The sequence below is a fragment of the Scomber scombrus genome, chromosome 21 (genome assembly GCF_963691925.1).
Source record: "Scomber scombrus chromosome 21, fScoSco1.1, whole genome shotgun sequence".
NCBI classification, from domain to species: domain Eukaryota; kingdom Metazoa; phylum Chordata; class Actinopteri; order Scombriformes; family Scombridae; genus Scomber; species Scomber scombrus.
In genome coordinates, this window is record NC_084990.1 from 24,473,497 (window position 1) to 24,495,023 (window position 21,527).

A 21,527-nucleotide genomic window follows, 5' to 3' on the forward strand; every position below is an offset into this window, starting at 1 on the left:
TATGAAAGATGAATAAAGCTTATTTATTTCCTAAGTCTGTTTCTTTTGTTGTTATATTTTCATGTCTTAGGTAAAATAGGCTTGATAGAAAATTATTTATTTCATAAGTCTACTACTACTACTAAATGGACAGGGCGTATTATCTTGAAAGATGCACATTTTTTTTGTGGGTGATGTCATGTTTGCACACGGCTTTACACACGCACGCCTTTAGTAAATCAGACCATTAGTGTATAATGACCTCATCAGCTGCACAGCATGCTCTCATGCTGAAAGGTTTCTGTGGTTTAGCAACACAGGAAATAGTTTGAGTTGAAACACTAATAAAGACTGCTGAAGTTGTGCTCCATATGTGTTGCAGTGAATCGTTATTGTACAACATGACAGCATGAGGACTTTCTGAAGAGGAGGAGCAGAGGGAGAAGTTGATCCTTTATGAACTGTGTCTGATTGGTTGCTGTCAGTTCCTGTTGAGTCAACCTGATCATGGACAAACAGCGACTGAATGCTCTGTGTCTGCTTCTTTTACCTCTGCTACTCACAGGTAATACAACCTGTGGATAAAGACAAGGCTTTAAATATAGTGTTATAACAGGTAGACACAGATTATTCATCTTTTACATCTGTTGCCTTTATTATATGTATATATATATTATATGTAATCTATATGTTCATTTACTTTATTCATCTGTTATTGTGGATTATTAATGCCTAATTAATCCGTCCACTCTGTTTATAAATCAGTGTTTGTGTTTCATTACTGTCAGAATAACTACAGTTTGGAGGGTTTTTTAACAGACGTATCAGGTTGCTGGAGAAGGCGGGTCTAAACGCTGAACTCAACTAGACGTCTGATTGGCTGATGGAGCTGCTCGTCACACCTGCATTGAGCCGTTTACAGGTGGAGCTGCTGCCGCCTGCAGGTGAGTCTCTCTAACTGCAGCTAGTTGACAGAGACACCAAATCACGAGGAAGACAGTGAATATACAGCATGTAGCTTCAGAATCATATGTAGTGATTAAATATATTTAAAGTATATATTTTTAGTGATTTAGTGAAATATTCTAGCCTCTGTAATAAAAATTGTGTCCATGCTGCAGAAACACTTTAACCCTCACACACTGCTCAGGTCAGATTATCTCCGTATCTATTGCCATGTGTTGTAGTGAAATGAATAGTTAATAGTTTTAATAAGATAGTAGTTATGAGGATTTCTTTTTATGATGTAGCAGTGAAGACTGATGGCTCTAATGGTTCTACAATAAACCCCACAGCTCCATAAAGCTCTGCTCATTTTACCTTTACATTAAATAACATTTACATCATTATTGCTATGTTATATTTTCATGTCTGAGGTTAAATAAGACATGATATTGTGTGATAGGAGATGTTTAGTGGTGTAAAAGCTAAAAAAAATACACTCTCTCTGCTCTCTGAAACATGAATCAAGGTTTAATCACATTTATTGATCAGTCAGATCCACTATTGATGCTTTCTAAACACATCTGGGCTTCAATGTTTGGTAGAAACACTTTTTATGAGGAGAACAAACTGTGAGGATAGAATATGAACAGTATGTGAGGGTTAAGATGAAAGTCAGATTATAGAAGTTAGACTACAATTTTTGGCTGTATTTAGCTTTTTTATCCAGGTAAAATCACCATATATAGCTCTGAGACCTGTGTATTATAAACGCAGAGTCTGCCTCATGGTTTGGTGTCTGCAGGGAAAACCAGAGAGACTCACCTACAGTTTGATCTGTGATTGGATGTAATCCTTGAATGCAGGTGTGACGATGGGCGGGACAAGCAGCCCTGTTGGCCAATCAGACGTTAGTCAGTAAGTCGCGTTAAGCTCTTAGACCTCGCCCTCCCACATAGACCAAGACATCAGCAGATATAAAACCTAAAACCACTCTGATCTTTCATTTTTCAATCCAAATTTCCAAAAATAGAAAATTAGAAAAAATGACTCCATACAACAACATTTAATTACATTTTTTTAAATTATTGATTTTTATATAGAAGATTGAACTCACATAAACTGACACTGAATTTACCTTCCAATTCAGACACTAAGGGGAAAGTTAAACTTACCCCTTAAATGACCATATTAAACTACAAATCCTCACCATTTACACACAAGGTGCTGAACATTGTAGTAAAAGCCTTAAACCTTAAACTTAAAACACATTTTTACATATGCACAACATTTATTTTATTTATTGGTAGATTCCATTGTGTTTTTTACAAATCCCAAACTGCTTTTTGACAAATTAAATGAGTAACATCTGTATAAAGGGCTCATTCTAAGGTAATGACAACACAATGACTCTTATTTTCAGGTGATTATACACTAATGAAAACATACTTGTGAATATAATATTTTTGCCAATTGATCCCCTTAGATCCTTCACACTGGTCCTTTAAGTTTCTCTTAACTCTCCCCTTCACCTCTGATGGTTAACTTCAGTGTCGCACATAATGTGTATTGCTTAACTTTAGCAACTTGAAACCTTTCTTAAATATTTGTTTTTATATACCCCCATCTATTATCTACAGAGGTGACTGCAGATGGGAAGTACTTCCACATTCTGAAGACATGTGTGTTGATAGATGAGGGCTCACAGTTGGATGTGCACTACCGATTCAGTACCAGTATAACGGCCGTCTGCAGGCTCTGTACAACAGCTCTACAGAGAAGGTGGTTGGATTCATAGAGTATGGGCAAATATTTGCAGATGAGGTTAATAAAGATCCTCACTACCTGAAAGTCAGGAGAAATGACCTGAACACGTACTGCAAAATCTATGCTGCTGCGATGTATAAAGAGACTCGAGGGAAAGCAGGTAATCAAGTCAACAACGTCACATTCAAACTCATACACATATAAAAGCTCCAAACATTTTCTAGTGTCAGTTTCCATTGTTTCATTCATTTAAGTCATTTATCTGGTTTGTATCATAATTAACTAAATATTATGAGGTTAGTTAGTGAGACAAGATGAGATATTCAACATGTGATCTTGATAGCTGTCGTGAAATTTAAAATAAAATCGGACTTGTAATCAGTTGAACAATGAATAACAGTACACACAAAAAAAGTCAAAAAATAATTGGCAGACTAAATTATTGTTTGTATTTGACTATTGTCCTCACCTCTGACACTGGTTGCTAGAGGAACTGAGGATGTCACTAAATTATTTGTAACTCCTCTCATATCACTAGTTGACTTCTTACAGCAGCTTTTAGTCAAACAGCTGTGTTACATGTGTGTCTCGGCAGATCAGACTGTCCTGGCTGAGAGATGGTGTCGTTATGCCAGACACCCCAAGCATGGTGACCAGAGAGATGCCTGGCGGTGCCTGGCGCTACCAGGTCCATTCCTATCTGGAACACACCTTGAACACAGCACGAGACATCCGCTGCATGGTGGAACATGTCGGGCTGCAGGAGCCTCAGCTGCTGCACCTGGGTAGGTGAGGCTCTCAAGGGGAGAATGGAGAAACTTATAGTGTGTTTGTATGAGTGGAGAAGCTGAGCCCCAGCCCTGGTTACACTCACACAGACTGCAGCACGCAGAGTTACACCTAAACATATATAAGAACTGATAAAAGAACTGACCTTACAAAATACAGAGGGTAACATTTTAGAGCCGGTTTTAATTCAGAACCAGTTTTCAGGGGACATCCATAAGAAATTACTTATCTTAGCTGCAATAAAATAAATAAAATAGCAGCCAATAGAATCTGATGCAATGTTGCTGTCTCACTCTTGTCCTTTTGTCTTTTACAGACCAGTCTGAGCTGCAGTCCCAGGTTTCTTGGCCACTGGGAGGCTCTTTTCTGGGAGTTGGAGTGTCTGTCCTGCTCTGTGCGACAGGATACAGCTGGTGGAAGACACACTGAGCAAATAGCACCAGACATCTCTCTATAAACTGCTGTAGGTGTTTCACATTTAAAACTAAAGCAGCAGTCTGCTTTACATGTTCACTAGTCTTTGCAGCACTGGAGAAAGGTCTGGCAGCACTCACTATCTATAGTTTGTTTGTATTTATTTAAACCAGTCAGAATTGTCTTGGGAGCTCAGGATGCAACGATGAAGGTGCCTTTGCAAAAAAAGTGTCAGGGGAAATTAGTTTCTATTGGCATAAACATTAAAATGACTAAATCCCTGCAAAAGAAAATGCCACATAAAAGAGTAAAAGACGTATGTCAGCTGTTTTATTAGACTCTTACTGATTAAAAAACTCAAATATAACTAGCCATTTTCAGTGTTGCTAGCTTGGAGTTTGTTTTTTGTAATGTAGCCATGGAGATTTGGAAAACAGTAACAGATAACAGAGCGGGCGACCACACCTGAAATAGAAATGGCAGGTCTCTGACAGTTTACATCAAGTGAGTCAGACTATGTGTTCACTATACTGATTCTTCCAACAATAAGCTGTTTGTGTGTTCAGTATAATCACTCCTTTATTTCTGTTTGAAGTAATCAAATGTTCAGTGATCTAATCTGTAACCTTACATATACATCAAATAAAGATTTCCAGCATGAATAAAAGTCAGATGTGGAGTGTGTGTGTGAGCAGCTGCTGGGTGTAAAGTCTTGTGTCAAACAGCTGTTGGTGTAGAGAAATGATTGGACAGGTGAGGAACTTAGTGGAGGATCCAGAGGAACAAATACAGAGCAGCTTACATCAGAAACATCACATGAGATCACTGAAGTGATGAAGACATTAATTTATTTATTAGAATTAGAATAATGAAACAGAAAATAAACAGGCTATGAATTACAACAAAATAAAAATAAGAGCAACTTTTTTTTTAGACGGACAAAAAAATGAACAATAACCATCCAATGTTTGAAAGTGTAGGATGAAGTAAAGAAATGTTCTAGTCTACCCCTTTTTTTTCTTTTCTAAACTCCAAATGACAGATGGAGTTGACTTGTATTGGAGCTCACAGCAGCTTGAACTGAAATGAACACGTTCCACCACTAGATGTCTCTGTTGTTCCATCTAGTTGTATCCATGGGGGCCGAGCCGTTACTAAACGTGACGTCAACAGACTGCCGGCCACTGATTGGTCAGAGAGTGACGTCACTGGAAGAGTCGCGAGCCGTCCCACACAAGAAGAAAATCAAACCCGGCATTTTTAAATACCAACAACAGCGTAACAGCGATTAGTTTCTCTTCTCTCGCTTTGTGTGAGACAGAAAGCCTCATACAGCAGCAAGTACACCATCACCTCCATGTCCTCCATTGTTGTTGAGTTTGTGTCGCGTATTAAACGAAGTCACGGCAGTTTAAAGCAGCGTTGCTATGACGACCCCGCCCACGTTGAGGAGGAACTATAGTAATGGGAAAGGTTCCTGGTACCAAACCGAGCCGAGCCGAGCTAGAACTGTAGAGTGGTGGAAAGTTACTGAGTACATTTACTCAAGTACTTTACTGTAGTACTGTTAGAGGTACTTGTACTTTACTGTAGTAGAGTTTGAGGTACTTGTACTTTACTGTAGTACAGTTAGAGGTACTTGTACTTTACTGTAGTACAGTTAGAGGTACTAGTACTTTACTGTAGTACAGTTAGAGGTACTAGTACTTTACTGTAGTACAGTTAGAGGTAGTTGTACTTTACTGTAGTATAGTTAGAGGTACTTGTACTTTACTGTAGTACAGTTAGAGGTACTTATACTTTACTGTAGTATAGTTAGAGGTACTAATACTTTACTGTACTACAGTTAGAGGTACTAATACTTTACTGTAGTATAGTTAGAGGTACTTGTACTTTACTGTAGTACTGTTTGAGGTACTTGTACTTTACTGTAGTGCAATTAGAGGTACTTGTACTTTACTGTAGTACAGTTAGAGGTACTAGTACTTTACTGTAGTACAGTTAGAGGTACTTGTACTTTACTGTAGTACAGTTTGAGGTACTTGTACTTTACTGTAGTACAGTTAGAGGTACTAGTACTTTACTGTAGTACAGTTAGAGGTACTAGTACTTTACTGTAGTACAGTTAGAGGTACTTGTACTTTACTGTAGTATTTCCATGTGATGCTACTTTCTACTGTTTTAGTTTATTTCTGTGGTTGTTACAGTTTATTTTTTTCTGCTTTTATCTTAAGAAAGAAACTGTGGATGTTTACTGTGGATCAAATTATAAACATGTTGGGCCTTTAATAACCTGTGAGGTTCAGTTCTTCTGAGGTAAATGTACAGCTGTTCTTCTATTGGAGCATGAACTGACTATACACTGGACTAAACTAGCTAACTGTATATAAAGTAGTGTAAACTAGCTAACTGTATATAAAGTAGTGTAAACTAGCTAACTGTATATAAAGTAGTGTAAACTAGCTAACTGTATATAAAGTAGTGTAAACTAGCTAACTGTATATAAAGTAGTGTAAACTAGCTAACTGTATATAAAGTAGTGTAAACTAGCTCCACCTCCAGCAGCTACAACAGTAACATGCTGCTCTAACACTGATGCTTCACTATTAATAATCTAATGATGTCATAATAATAATATATCAGTCAGAGGACCAAACCACTACTTTACTGTAATACTGCATACTACATCACTATAATACTGCAGTACTTTTACTGTAATACTGCATACTACATCACTATAATACTGCAGTACTTTTACTGTAATACTGCATACTACATCACTATAATACTGCAGTACTTTACTGTAATACTGCATACTACATCACTATAATACTGCAGTACTTTACTGTAATACTGCATACTACATCACTATAATACTGCAGTACTTTACTGTAATACTGCATACTACATCCCTATAATACTGCAGTACTTTACTGTAATACTGCATACTACATCACTATAATACTGCAGTACTTTTACTGTAATACTGCATACTACATCACTATAATACTGCAGTACTTTTACTGTAATACTGCATACTACATCACTATAATACTGCAGTACTTTACTGTAATACTGCATACTACATCACTCATAATACTGCAGTACTTTTCTGTAATACTGCATACTACATCACTCATAATACTGCAGTACTTTTACTGTAATACTGCATACTACATCACTCATAATACTGCAGTACTTTTACTGTAATACTGCATACTACATCACTATAATACTGCAGTACTTTTACTGTAATACTGCATACTACATCACTATAATACTGCAGTACTTTACTGTAATACTGCATACTACATCACTCATAATACTGCAGTACTTTACTGTAATACTGCATACTACATCACTCATAATACTGCAGTACTTTTACTGTAATACTGCATACTACATCAATATAATACTGCAGTACTTTTACTGTAATACTGCATACTACATCACTCATAATACTGCAGTACTTTTACTGTAATACTGCATACTACATCACTATAATACTGCAGTACTTTTACTGTAATACTACATACTACATCAATATAATACTGCAGTACTTTTACTGTAATACTGCATACTACATCACTCATAATACTGCAGTACTTTTACTGTAATACTGCATACTACATCACTATAATACTGCAGTACTTTTACTGTAATACTGCATACTACATCACTCATAATACTGCAGTACTTTTACTGTAATACTGCATACTACATCACTCATAATACTGCAGTACTTTAACTGTAATACTGCATACTACATCAATATAATACTGCAGTACTTTTACTGTAATACTACATACTACATCACTCATAATACTGCAGTACTTTTACTGTAATACTGCATACTACATCACTCATAATACTGCAGTACTTGAACTGTAATACTGCATACTACATCACTCATAATACTGCAGTACTTTTACTGTAATACTGCATACTACATCACTATAATACTGCAGTACTTTTACTGTAATACTGCATACTACATCACTCATAATACTGCAGTACTTTTACTGTAATACTGCATACTACATCACTATAATACTGCAGTACTTTACTGTAATACTGCATACTACATCACTCATAATACTGCAGTACTTTTACTGTAATACTGCATACTACATCACTCATAATACTGCAGTACTTTTACTGTAATACTGCATACTACATCACTCATAATACTGCAGTACTTTTACTGTAATACTGCAGTACTTTTACTGTAATACTACATACTACATCACTCATAATACTGCAGTACTTTTACTGTAATACTGCATACTACACCACTCATAATACTGCAGTACTTTTACTGTAATACTGCATACTACATCACTCATAATACTGCAGTACTTTTACTGTAATACTGCATACTACATCACTATAATACTGCAGTACTTTACTGTAATACTGCATACTACATCACTCATAATACTGCAGTACTTTTACTGTAATACTTTAACTACTATTTTTATTAAATATATACCTGATTTCACAAACAGGGCTTATATTAAGCCAGGAGTATTCCTTAATTCAAACTAGTTAAGATAAACCATTTAAGTGGCTTTTATGAACGTGGCTTGAATTTGGCTTAGTTAGTCTGTGACTATGGAGTCCTGGAGTAAGGTAATTAAGACTAAATGAGAACACCTGGGTTAAGCCTCATTATCTTAAGTTAGAGCACATGCTGCCTGTTGGTCATAAAAACCCAGAATGGAAAAGAAAACACGAATACAGGTATGAATCTTGAGATCACACCATGGCAGTGGAGCTATCCTCCTAATTATCAGTATTTCATATTTCTTATATTCATATTTTTATGCTGCTTATATTGAGTGATATCTAATTTTATAGACTCTGTGGAAGAACCTTAAACTAAGGACCATAATAGTTATTTGTGGTCCTTACAGTGCTGCTACCACTTTTCAGCAGGGGACCAAAAAGATGACCGTCCATGAAGAATGTGCCAGATAATTTCATGAGCAGAAAATGAAATATCTGAAGGAAGAACATGAAATGAAAATTCTACAGGATGAAGTTGGAGGATAGATGCAAAAAAGATACAGTAATGAGACAATTGTTAATGCTGGCCACAATGGACCATACGATTTGTAAAAAATACAAAATGAATGAATATTAATGTGCGTGAGTATTTTAATCAACACAAACCAGCCTTGTGGTTTCTTCATTTAATTTTGCTGCATACTACTTTAACTTTGTACAATATAAACAGTATTAAAGCAAAAATAAGCCATAATGAATATGTTGTGGAAATTGTCTGAAAACCCTAATTATTATTATTGTACAATAAGGAGACAGCATTCATACATAGTGACATCAGCTCATCTCAACAAGCAAAGATCAAACCTAATCTATTATGGTCTCTGAAGGAACAAAGAAATGATCTGTGATTGGTCAAAAATGTCAGCCTATATGAGTATAGCCAATGGCATATAGCCACAAACAAATACATTTGCATATATGCATACTTATTACCCAAAGTCATGTCACACATACCCTGGATATAGGAAATGGGACCTTCAACCATAAATGTCTACGCTCACTTAAATATACCCTTTCCAAGACCTCAAACCTTTACCTTATCTTAACACCAGTTAAGAACATGATGACCACCAGACCCATTGATGTAGTTAACATCAGCATTCATCAGGACACAAAGACCTATAGGATCAAAGCAGTGGTCATACATTCACTCAGAACATGGACCACGGGCAACAATGTTTGAAAACGTTTGATGGGAACATGACATCCATCTATACAGCCAGTCACTCCTGGAAATTAAAATTAATGCAAACACTTGACAAATGGCTCTGCAGACTTTGTGAACTATTCTGCAAACAGTTGCTTCACTGGAACCACACAAATCACCAGTTTCACAATGAAAAACCTCAACGTGATCAGAACTTGGAGAGAAATGGGTGTGGGCCCTCCTCTTTGAGAAAGAGTGGAAAGTCTTGGCTCAAGCATAGAAATTATCTCCAGTATTCTTTGTACATAAGAAAGCGTTCCAGAAATGTTATTTCGTCAAAGTAATTCAGTGGATTAATCCTTTCAACATTGATTCGTCTGGCTGGCTGCTGTATTGCATGTTGGTCTTTATTTAGATAATCCAAGTAATTCACATGCTCGCTCACACACTTTGTTAAGCAGAAGTTAAACCTGCCTCCTTAGAGGATTAACTTAGGCTTCAATGTAGACCTAGACAAGGTATTATCCGCCTTCTTGCAATCGGCTTTGAGTAATGTTAAACAGGTTAAAACTACGCTTATTTTAAGATATGTCTGTGCAAGTCCCTTTGAGTTAAGCAAGTTTAAATGAACATTTCAGGCTGGCTTTAGGCTTAAACCTTGTCTGCGAAACTGGTGGTAATGTTCTGTTACACGTTTAAAAATAAAGTAAATTCATGGTATGTAATGAGATAGAAAGGTTGTGATGAGGTACAAAAAGTTAATCAGTCAGGAGAAAGAATACATAAGGTAATTATAGTTTCAGTGATCTGTAAACTGTGCCAGCCTGAAGTCTTTGCTTTTGTCTTCACCCACAAACCCAGAGACACACAGCACACCTGCCACACAACACGCCCACTACCTGCTCACACTGGTGAGGTTCAGGTATGAGGAGTGGTTAGGTAGGATTAGGTAGAATCTTTGGGATATAAATACAGCTCAGACACATCAGAGCATACACACTGAGTGATATCAAGATTTTCTTCACATCACCTCAGCAGAACTCTGACGATGAAGGTAAGTTTGTGACTTTATACACCTGACTGAATTCATATTGATCAGGCCTTTCAGTTTGTTAAAGGATGTGTTGACCAGGGATCCATAGTAATTTAATTTTGATTTTAAGGACATTTATGAGCAGAAATAGTTGCTTAAAGTACAGGTTCACAATTTTGAAAATGTTTTAAACCAGCAGTCGGGAGCCTAAATGAACACTGACGCAGTTTATGTGTAATGATTCCTCCTGTTCATACTGACCATTAGAAGATCCCTTCATAATGTTTACTGTAATGATTCCTCTTGTTCATACTGACCATTAGAAGATCCCTTCATAATGTTTACAATGGAAGTGATGGAGGACTAAACTCACAGTCCTCCTTCTGTGTAAACATGGATTTAAAAGTTGATCTGAAGCTAATATGAAGCTTCAGTCGTCTGAATGAGTCAAATCTTCATCTTCTATGTTTCAACGTTACAGTGTTTTTAGTAGCAAAGTCTTTTTGTTACTATACTTCCACCACAGCTCAACCGGGAAACACTAAGAGGGAATTTGATGCTTAAAAGACTGTAAATGTGTCAGATATCACTTGATATGACTAACTCAGACTGCTGAAGCTCAATAGAAGCTGATCAGATACTTTTAAATGACTGTGTGACACACTGTGATACAGTCCTCCATCACTGAACGCTGGAAGCACATTTGAAGAAGATCTTTTATAAGCAGGAGTAATGATTACAGTGAGGAAAACCTCATATGAACAGTGAAATGTTCTTTATAATCTTCTGTTTCATGTGTGCTGCTGTGTTTCTGTTGCAGCTGGTTTCAGTCTTCCTCCTCCTGGCTCCAGCGTTGACCTGCTGCTTACAGCACGTCCTCCCGCTGGACTGCAATGACATCCATAACCATGATAAAAGCCGACCCAGTGGAGTGTACACCATCTATCCCATCGGAGCCACGTCTGCTGTCCAGGTACACTTCATCCTCTCTGGGACACAGTTAGAAGATGTTGGTTCAAAGATGAGTCGATCACCATGTGAAGACAGTTCAGGTTGATTCTACTAAACCAGCAGATAGAAGTGGAGGTAGTCCTGTTACTGGTTGGATACACAGACTTTATATAAACTTTGTAGTTCTGACACTTTTAAATGAAGAGTGGTGCCAGTCAGAGTCACGTCTAAAACATAATAATTGTGAAACAGAAAGAAAGTAGCATTGTCAAACCATACAAGACGATATGTCAAACAGCAAGTAGCAATAAAATATACGTCACCAAAACCTGCACTGCAAAAACAGATGGACCACAACTCAGTTCAGTTTTCAATATAAATCAAGCAAGAAAGCAATGTTGGTGTTTGTGAGTGTTTGCATGTGAAAGAGTCTGTTTGAATCAAAACTCATCAGCGTCTGTATTCACAGTTCAGTAATCACAGCTACCAAGCAGCATCTTGTGGTCTTCTTGATTTTACCAAAGATGAACATTTAACTGCTTTTAATTTGAAACAGATACAGGAAGTGGTGGCATTCGGCCAACCAATGGTATAACTTCATCACTCAGTCAGTTTTTCTGATGTTCCAGTGCTTTGCATTGTGGGACACAGTAGGTGAGGTAGACTGGTCAGATTCATACTGGAGAGTATTGTTGGCATTCTGCACATGTTGCTTTTGTTAGCATACTGCATGCTAAAAAACTTATTGGACCATTTTGGCTCCACGGGGAGTATTTCATACATTTGACTCAGTAATGACACTTCAAATCAAAGCTTGATACGAATCAAATGGTTTTATCAGCACATGCTTTATTTAATCATTTACACAGTGAATTTGACATTCTACATTCATTTTTTCTGCATTTAAAAAACTCATTTTAGTATAACTATCTGAAATCCTTTGTTTAAAAACACATCAACTAGAGATTAATCAAGGAGGGAGGTACATTTCAGGCCAATCATATCAAGGAAATACTACTACTGAGTCCAATAAAGTAAGGATGAGTCTAAACATTGAAAAACTGTAGACTTCAGATCATTTCATGATTGATGAACCCGACAAAGAGGATTATATCATTTTGAAACAGTACTTTGCCTTAAAAATCATTACAATGTCTGTTAGTGTCAGCAGGCAGAAGTCAACATAAAACTCCTGAAGAAACTGTGACTGGGAAACAGACACATTATTCCTCCTCCTGACACTCTGGAGACCAGGTTTATGTTTTACTATGAGTTGGGTTCACTGACGTGGACTTTACGATGCAATCTGATGCTGCTGAAGCTGGTGTATCTCTCCTCCACTGAACAACAACACTGGAGGCTCTGAGACACTAATAGATTTCCTGGAAGTTGCATCTTATTAAAAGTAACCACCAGCACACTTATTAGAGAGCCTGCATTTAGAGATTGAGACCAGAATGAATCGTTGAACAATGACTGACTCAGTATTTCTAGAGAGAAGTTGAGGCTTCTTGAATATGAGTCAGTTGGAGCAGCTAGCAGCTGTCAGTGACACTTTAAGGTGCTTCAGACTCAAGACGTGGCAGCTGCTGATTGATTGAATATAGTTTTAGTAAAGGATCATATTTACTAATGAGTGTGTTTGTGTGTAGGTGTACTGCGACATGGACTCAGATGAAGGAGGATGGACGGTGAGTTTTTGAACAGAAGTCATCTAGTCACAGCTGAGTGGTTTTCAGTATGAACACTTCCTGTTTGACCGTCATAATAACCCCCAGGTGTTCCAGAGGAGGATGGACGGATCAGTGAACTTCTACAGGCCCTGGGATCAATACAAGAACGGCTTTGGTAGCGCTGCTGTAGAGTACTGGCTGGGTGAGAACAGTCATGTGACTTCATGAAACTCTATGTTCATTAAAACAAACAAACAAACTCTGATGTGACTTCATGTTTGTGTGTTTTCAGGCCTGGAAAATCTCTATCATCTGACTCTGAGTAGAAACATCGAGCTGATGGTTGACATGGAGGACTTCAGTGGGAACAAAGTGTTTGCTCGTTTCTCTTCGTTCTCCATCGACCCAGAGTCCCAAGGATACAAACTGCATGTGTCTGGATTCACTGATGGAGGAGCAGGTCAGTTACTGTTAGCAGTTAGTACTTGTGTTTGTCTGATGTTTGGTTTCCACATGGAGATACTGAGGATTTCTGTCCTTATATTGGATTATTTGTGTGATTCCTTCAGCTAAAGACAGATTAACAAAGACTTTAAACTCAGTAACAACAAATCTTTATTTTGCTCATCTTTTATTAATTACATGAAGCTTTAGTAGTGATAGTTGTAGTGTTAATAGTTATATAACATTATATAATATGGTGTCATTAGCAGCAGTGTTGTGATCATACACTTGTTGTTTTCTTGTGTTTCTGTAGGAGACTCCATGAAACATCACAATGGACAGAAGTTCTCCACCTTCGACAAAGACCAGGACTCCAGCAGCAGTAACTGTGCCAAACTGTACCTGGGGGCGTTCTGGTACAACGAATGTCATCGAGCAAACCCCAATGGGGTTTATCGCTGGGGGGCTGATGCCACTGTCTCTGCTGTAGGAGTGTCATGGTCCCTGTGGAAGGGCAGGAACTACTCCCTGAAGACCATCAGCATGAAGATTCGTCCTGTGCAGTAATTCTCCAGAACGAACAAACAGAATATCTGTTGATGTCTTTCTTTCTTTCTCTCTGATCTGTAACCTCACATATACATCAAATAAAGATTTCCATGAATAAAAGTCAGATGTGGAGTGTAAAGTCTTGTGTCAAACAGCTGTTGGTGTAGAGAAATGATTGGACAGGTGAGGAACTTAGTGGAGGATCCAGAGGAACAAATACAGAGCAGCTTACATCAGAAACATCACATGAGATCACTGAAGTGATGAAGAACCAAATGACAGATGGGTATGTGTTTTTATATCAACGCAGAATGAGCATAGGTGATGAAACAAGACAAGGTGACAAGAATGAATGATGGGAAAACTATTGGGGCGTTCCCATTATACAATTCCAGCATTACTCGACTTGGTTTTGGTACCAGGCACGTCCTTTTCCATTACTTCATAGTACCTCCTCAACATGAGCTGAGTAGTGCTAGAGCTGTATTATGGAAAAGCCCCAAAAGTTATGTTGGTCATGAGCATGATGGAATATTTCCTAAACTAAGCAATTACAGCACAAAACCAGGGAGCCGGTTCAAATGACCTTTATTATAGTGCACAAGGTAACAGAACAGGTTTCTGGCAGGATGGGTTCAGGGTCTCAGGGTCACCACTAGATGTCTCTGTTGTCTGTATTAGTTCCATCTAGTTGTCTCCACAGACTGACTGTATGTCTGAGCTGAAAACTGTTAATTTGGACATTATGTATTTTAATCCCTTTAGTTTTGCCTTTTTAATAATGTTATCTGTACAGAGGTCCAGATTAAATTAAGATCACAGCCAGAAGTCAGAAAGGTCCTTTGGAGTATATGATCATATTTGCACTTCAATATTCTCATTGTTTCCAGTCCTTCCTGTTTATTTGTACAGTATTTACTCTGTATGAGTAATACTTTTCCCATCATTCGTTCTGATCACGTTGTCTTTTTTCATCACCTATGCTCGTTCTACGTTGATATAAAAACACATACCCATCAGAGCTAATCTTAGCAGCATTCACTGCTGCTCTAAACTCATCACCAGCAGTCCAGGCCTCACCTTAAGCCATCATCAGTGCTTATCTGCTGTCTACGTACATTCATACCATCCGCTCTCAGCAGTCCTCATGTTGCTCAACCTCCACTACCACTTCCGCCATGTACTCTCCTTATCGAGTATATCTCCTACCCATTACTGCAGACACTCTTTAAGGATTGAAGCTGCCACTTCAGCCTGCTGTAATGGTAATCCAGAACATTTCATACAAGTTATGGGTCAGTCGTCCTCTCAAACATACCATCACCTCTGTTCAGATCTCAACAACCTCAGATCCACTCAAGCTTATCTCAAGCTCAGTGTTTTAAGATACTGGCAGTTATTGTATTTTAGATTTGGCTTTCTGTGGAATTGAAATGATTCCTAATTGTTGTGTTGGAAATATGGATCAACTTTGACTCCAATGTGAATTCAGTTTCATTCAGTGTTAAAGAAATACAATGGTTAGAAATCTGGCAGTCTCAGCATAATAAGGGCTATTTGTTGATCACAAAGAGCAGCCAATCAGAAAGCGGTGATTTGGTACCAAACAAGAAGTTTTGTTTAATTGTTCCAGTGTAACAATACTGAAGAAAAGCCTGAAGCAACTGGAAAAAAACAGAATAATATTTTCACAGTCAGACTGTAGCCACTAACCAGATGAGATAATCCTTTATATCCAACAATGGGGAAATGTACAGCATTATAGTAGCGAAGTGCTAAAGAGCACCAATAAAAAATAAAACAATAAATAATAAGTAAGCAATCTGAACAATAGGCAATAAATAAAGTGGGACAGGTGTTCTTTCAACTATATCTTTATCTAATAACTGACCCCTTTTATTTCTTTGTTGGAATAAAAGCTACAACTCATCAGACTTTATGATCCAACTAATAACGATTTATACTGTTGATTAATATTTGACTTTTGTTCCAGGTTAAAGTTGTTTAAAGACAATTGAGATTGTTTGTGACTCAGCAGACCTTATAAACCTCCGGCTGTGAGTAACTTGTTCATTCTTCTCCTGGTTGGTTTCCTGGTTGAAGCTGCTGATTCATTTCACCCTCACTCATCGGCTTGATTCAGATTATTTTCAGCATCTAAAGGTAACGTAACCAACAGTTTTCATCATGTTTGTGTCTATGGGTGTTTAAATGATCTGATAACAGTAGAGATGATAGTTATAGTGATGTGTTATGTTGCTTTGTTGACTGATTTGGTGAATGAACGAAACCAAAGAATGAAGAAATATGAGTGCAGTACTTATCAATATTATCTGTTGAAAGCAACAAAAAATGTCAGTAAAATGAATAATATTCCTGACATTACAATACTGATTGAAGTTTTAGCTAAGTTTACAGGAATTTGCCAAATTTTAATACACATTACCAACTAATGAAGCAGAGGAGAAGACAGAGAAGCTGACACCAACTTACATGACAGCAACATGTGTTAGACACTTAGCAGCATGTCTACACGAGGTGTTCAGGTTGTAGGAATTTGTGATCTCAAATAGTTTTATGATTCTATTGTGAGAATGATTAATTATTATTGTGCACAACTCCAACATTGAACTATTCATCCAGAAACGTTACTCATATTAGAGTAGGTATAATAAGGAGACAGTGTTCCTTGCTGTCCACACAAGAGTTCAATTTGAATTATGATTGTTATTAATCTTAATTATAAATTTGAGGTTTAGTGACTTAGATGCAAGAACAAGGAAACACCAACAAGTCCACTTCAGTTACACATTTATAACTAATACTACAGCTACAAGTATTAAACACTACAGCGTACACAACAGAGAAACTGGCACACAAGGTTATGGCTAGTGAATGATTCACATGCATGATGCAGTTATCAGTTGTGTCGTTGTAGAGACCTGATAAACAGATGAGATGTAGGTGGATGTTGGGTTTTCGGGCCAAATAAAGTCATGTTAACAGGAACACACTCATTCATGGACATCATGTTTCCACTTGTTCAGAAAATAGTTTTATCAGTGTGAAGCAGCAGCTGTTCAGTCATTTATTAAAATTTGTGATATTAATACAGTTCAGACACATCAGAGCATCCAGACTGACTGACATCAAGATTTTCTTCACATCACCTCAGCAGAACTCTGATGATGAAGGTAAGTTTGTGACTTTATACACCTGACTGAATTCATATTGATCAGAAGTTTCAGTCAGATTCTCTGAAATAGTCTGTTTGAAAATCCAAAATATCCCAAAATACAGTCAGTTGTTTCTTCTCAGTGAGTTTAGTTTTAGTTTATTTTGTGTGTGCTGCTGTGTTTCTGTTGCAGCTGGTTTCAGTCTTCCTCCTCCTCCTGGCTCCAGTGTTGACCTGCTGCTTACCTCTCGTCCTCCCGCTGGACTGCAGTGACATCCATAACAATGAAAACAGCCAACTCAGTGGAGTGTACACCATCTATCCCATCGGAGCCACGTCTGCTGTCCAGGTACACTTCATCCTATCTGGGACACAGTTAGAAGATGTTGAGTCGATCACCATGTGAAGACAGTTCAGGTTGATTCTACTAAACCAGCAGATATAACTGGAGGCTCTGCTGAAATGAACACGTTCCACCACTAGATGTCTCTGTTGTCTGTATTAGTTCCATCTGGTTGTTTCCACAGACTGACTGTATGTCTGAGCTTTCAGCAGGACACAAACTACACATGAACCCTCACACTGCCACACAGTGCTGGAAAGTTACTGAGTACATTAACTCAAGTACTGTACTTAAGTACAATTAAGAGGTACTTGTACTTTACTGTAGTATTTCCATGTGATGCTACTTTCGACATCTCAGAGGGAAATATTGTACTTTCTAAGATTTGAAACAATGGTGTGTCTCCCTTTTGTTGTGCCCACTTGAGTCAGGTCATAACAAGCCAGTGTTTGGATTGTCTGTTCTGGGCTACTGTAGAAACATGGTAGGCTCTGTGGAGGAGGACCTCTGTACATATAGAGGTTCATTCTATGCTAACGACAACACAACAATTCTTATGTTCAGGTGATAATACCAATAAAAACATAATTATGAATATTATATTAAATGTCTGACAATACGTCCCCTTGATCTTACACACTGGTCCTTTAATGGAGCAATAACTTCCAAAATGACCACCAGCACACTTATTAGAGGGCCTGAATTTAGAGATTGAGACCAGAATGACTCGTTGAAAACAATGACTGACTCAGTATTTCTAGAGAGAAGTTGAGACTTCTTGAATAGGAGTCAGTTGGAGCAGCTAGCAGCTGTCAGTGACACTGACACAGGTGCTTCAGACTCAAGACGTGGCAGCTGCTGATTGATTGAATATAGTTTTAGTAAAGGATCATATTTACTAATGAGTGTGTTTGTGTGTAGGTGTACTGTGACATGGACTCAGCAGGAGGAGGATGGACGGTGAGTTTTTGAACAGAAGTCATCAAGTCACAGCTGAGTGGTTTTCAGTATGAACACTTCCTGTTTGACGTTCATAATAACCCCCAGGTGTTCCAGAGGAGGATGGACGGCTCGGTGAACTTCTACAGGCCCTGGGATCACTACAAGAACGGCTTTGGTAGCCCTGCTGGAGAGTACTGGCTGGGTGAGAACAGTCATGTGACTTCATGAAACTCTCTGTTCATTAAAACAAACAAACCCTGACGTGACTTCATGTTTGTGTGTTTTCAGGCCTGGAGAGTCTCTTCCATCTGACTCTGAGGAAAAAGTTTGAGCTGCTGGTCAACATGGAGGACTTCAGTGGGAACAAAGTGTTTGCTCGTTACTCCTCGTTCTCCATCGACCCAGAGTCCCACGGATACAGACTGCATGTGTCTGGATTCACTAATGGAGGAGCAGGTCAGTTACTGTTAGCAGTTAGTACTTGTGTTTGTCTGATGTTTGGTTTCCACATGGAGATACTGAGGATTTCTGTCCTGATATTGGATTATTTGTGTGATTCCTTCAGCTAAATACAGATTCACAAAGATTTTCAACTCAGTAACAACAAATCTGTGTTCTGCTCATGTTTTATTAATTACATGAAGCTTTGGTTTTTATAAACACATTTAAAGGAAAAATGTAAATGAGCCCCAGCAGGTTTCAGGTGTTTTTATCCCTTCAACCTTTTATAGTTCTTGTCTACATGACATACTGCATGTTGTTATGTTACAGTAGCAGCAGCAGATGCAGTACTAGTAGTATTAGAAGTATTTATACAAGTGGTGGCCATAGCAGTAGTACTGTATTAGTAGTGACAGTTGTAGTGTTAATAGTTATACAACATTATATAATATGGTGTCATTAGCAGCAGTGTTGTGATCATACACTTGTTGTTTTCTTGTGTTTCTGTAGGAAACTCCATGAGTTATCACAACGGACAGAAGTTCTCCACCTTCGACAAAGACCAGGACTCCAGCAGCTATAACTGTGCCAGAAAGTACCTGGGGGCGTTCTGGTACAACGACTGTTATAGCACAAACCCCAACGGAGTTTATCGCTGGGGAGCTGATAACACTATCTTTGCTGTAGGAGTGGAGTGGCACAACTGGAAGGGCAGTAACTACTCCCTGAAGATCATCAGCATGAAGATTCGTCCTGTGCAGTAATTCTCCAGAACAAACAAACAGAATATCTGTTTCTCTCTTTCTTTCTTTCTCTCTGATCTGTAACCTCACATATAAATCAAATAAAGTTGACTTGTATTGGAGCTCACAGCAGCTTGAACTCTGCTGAAATGAACACGTTCCACCACTAGATGTCTCTGTTGTCTGTATTAGTTCCATCTAGTTGTCTCTACAGACTGACTGTATGTCTGAGCTTAAAACTGTTTATTTGGACATTATGTATTTTAATCCCTTTAGTTTTGCCTTTTTAATAATGTTATCTGTACAGAGGTCCAGATTAAATTAAGATCACAGCCAGAAGTCAGTAAGGTGCTTTGGAGTATATGATAATATTTGCACTTCAATATTCTCATTGTTTCCAGTCATTCCTGTTTATTCGTACAGTATTTACTCTGTATGAGAATTAAATGAACTGAGAGTTTAATTGTGCTAGTGACAGGAGGAGCTATGAGGATAAATGTGAGAGGAATATTTTTTTAAATCTGAACAGACATGAAACACATATAGATATCATTCAGTGTGATTTACACTTCCTGAGCATATCATTATCTCTGCTGTCCATCTTAAATCTAAACAGAGACAACAGAAGTAAAAACATGATTAAGTCAGATGTATTCATTGTAAAATAATGCAGACCAGCACCAGTGTTTGTTTAGATTGTTGTTAGTTTTCTTTATTTAGACAAGATTATCAATCATGAAACATCACAATTTATCAAAGCAGTTTCCTTTTGTGATCTAATAACCCTCCAGAATACCCACAATTCTCTCTGCTCTCACATCACAGATTAGTTCTGATTTCAAACTCTGATTCAGTTTCACATGTTTTCATTTCCAGGTCAATTACGGAGACAAATATTTGTTTATGTCCAAAGAATGCAAAATAACTCTATACAAATAGTGTCTGGATATTTCTTCTTTTTTTTTTCCTGGTATAAAAATAAGTTCTAAGTGCTTCACACACTTTAATACTGTCTCTGCTTCGGCATGTTCACAGCTCAGTTGTCGGCGTGCGTCGTCAGTCGTAAAACTCCGGAAACATTTAAAGAAATAAAAATAAGAATCAGGTCGGACTGAACGATCTGTGCTGCTGCTGTTTGTTTGTCGTCTTTATCATCAGAAAAGCAGACGATGTCACAGTGATACTCATCGTCACCACCAGCAGGTGCAGGTAATTACTGTTTATCTCAATGAAATGCCAACCGAGAAATCCGACAAGAGTCGACAGATAGAAAATAATCGTTAATTCCTCTTTCTAAGCAAAAAAAGCTGAAAATTTAATGGTTTCAGTTTCTCAAATTTGCCTGTACATTTGTTTTTTGAACTGTTCGATCAAACTAAGACACTCACTGTTTTATGGACCAACACAATTTATCAATTAAGATATTAATCAATGCAGAAAATAATGGTCAGTTGCGATTTTAATTTCCACTTTTGTCACTTTGATGTAAATTCGTATATCAAATGTATATAAAACAGGAGGTTCTTATTTTCACTTTTATGTGGTCTCATTGAAAAAGAAGCACAAACGTAAACACTCTTTTCTGTTTGGGAGCTTTAGTCATCGATTCTGCAATAAGATGAGCAG

The 21,527-nt window shown here is 37.7% G+C and overlaps 4 protein-coding genes across 5 annotated transcripts in view; 3 read left to right on the forward strand and 1 right to left on the reverse strand.

Annotated features, from left to right (window-relative positions):
• Window positions 1-21,527, forward strand: part of LOC134003385 (HEAT repeat-containing protein 1-like) — a 398,094-nt gene that overhangs the window by 62,158 nt on the left and 314,409 nt on the right.
• Window positions 10,622-14,275, forward strand: LOC134003424 (microfibril-associated glycoprotein 4-like). Its single transcript, XM_062442627.1, has 6 exons — window positions 10,622-10,661; window positions 11,461-11,613; window positions 13,244-13,282; window positions 13,370-13,466; window positions 13,557-13,724; window positions 14,022-14,275. The coding sequence occupies exons 1-6, from the start codon at window positions 10,656-10,658 to the stop codon at window positions 14,273-14,275; spliced, it is 717 nt and encodes a 238-aa protein (XP_062298611.1). The 5' UTR covers window positions 10,622-10,655.
• The window catches only part of LOC134003416 (microfibril-associated glycoprotein 4-like), a 153,164-nt gene continuing 145,953 nt past the window's right edge, over window positions 14,317-21,527 (reverse strand). For both annotated transcript variants that reach the window (XM_062442617.1, XM_062442618.1), the window contains exon 7: window positions 14,317-14,332. The gene's annotated coding sequence lies outside the window, so the exon portion shown is untranslated. The remainder of the gene's footprint in view (window positions 14,333-21,527) is intronic.
• On the forward strand, window positions 17,431-19,999 carry LOC134003421 (microfibril-associated glycoprotein 4-like). The gene is made up of 6 exons (XM_062442624.1): window positions 17,431-17,451; window positions 17,626-17,781; window positions 18,697-18,735; window positions 18,823-18,919; window positions 19,006-19,173; window positions 19,669-19,999. The coding sequence occupies exons 1-6, from the start codon at window positions 17,443-17,445 to the stop codon at window positions 19,920-19,922; spliced, it is 723 nt and encodes a 240-aa protein (XP_062298608.1). The 5' UTR covers window positions 17,431-17,442; the 3' UTR covers window positions 19,923-19,999.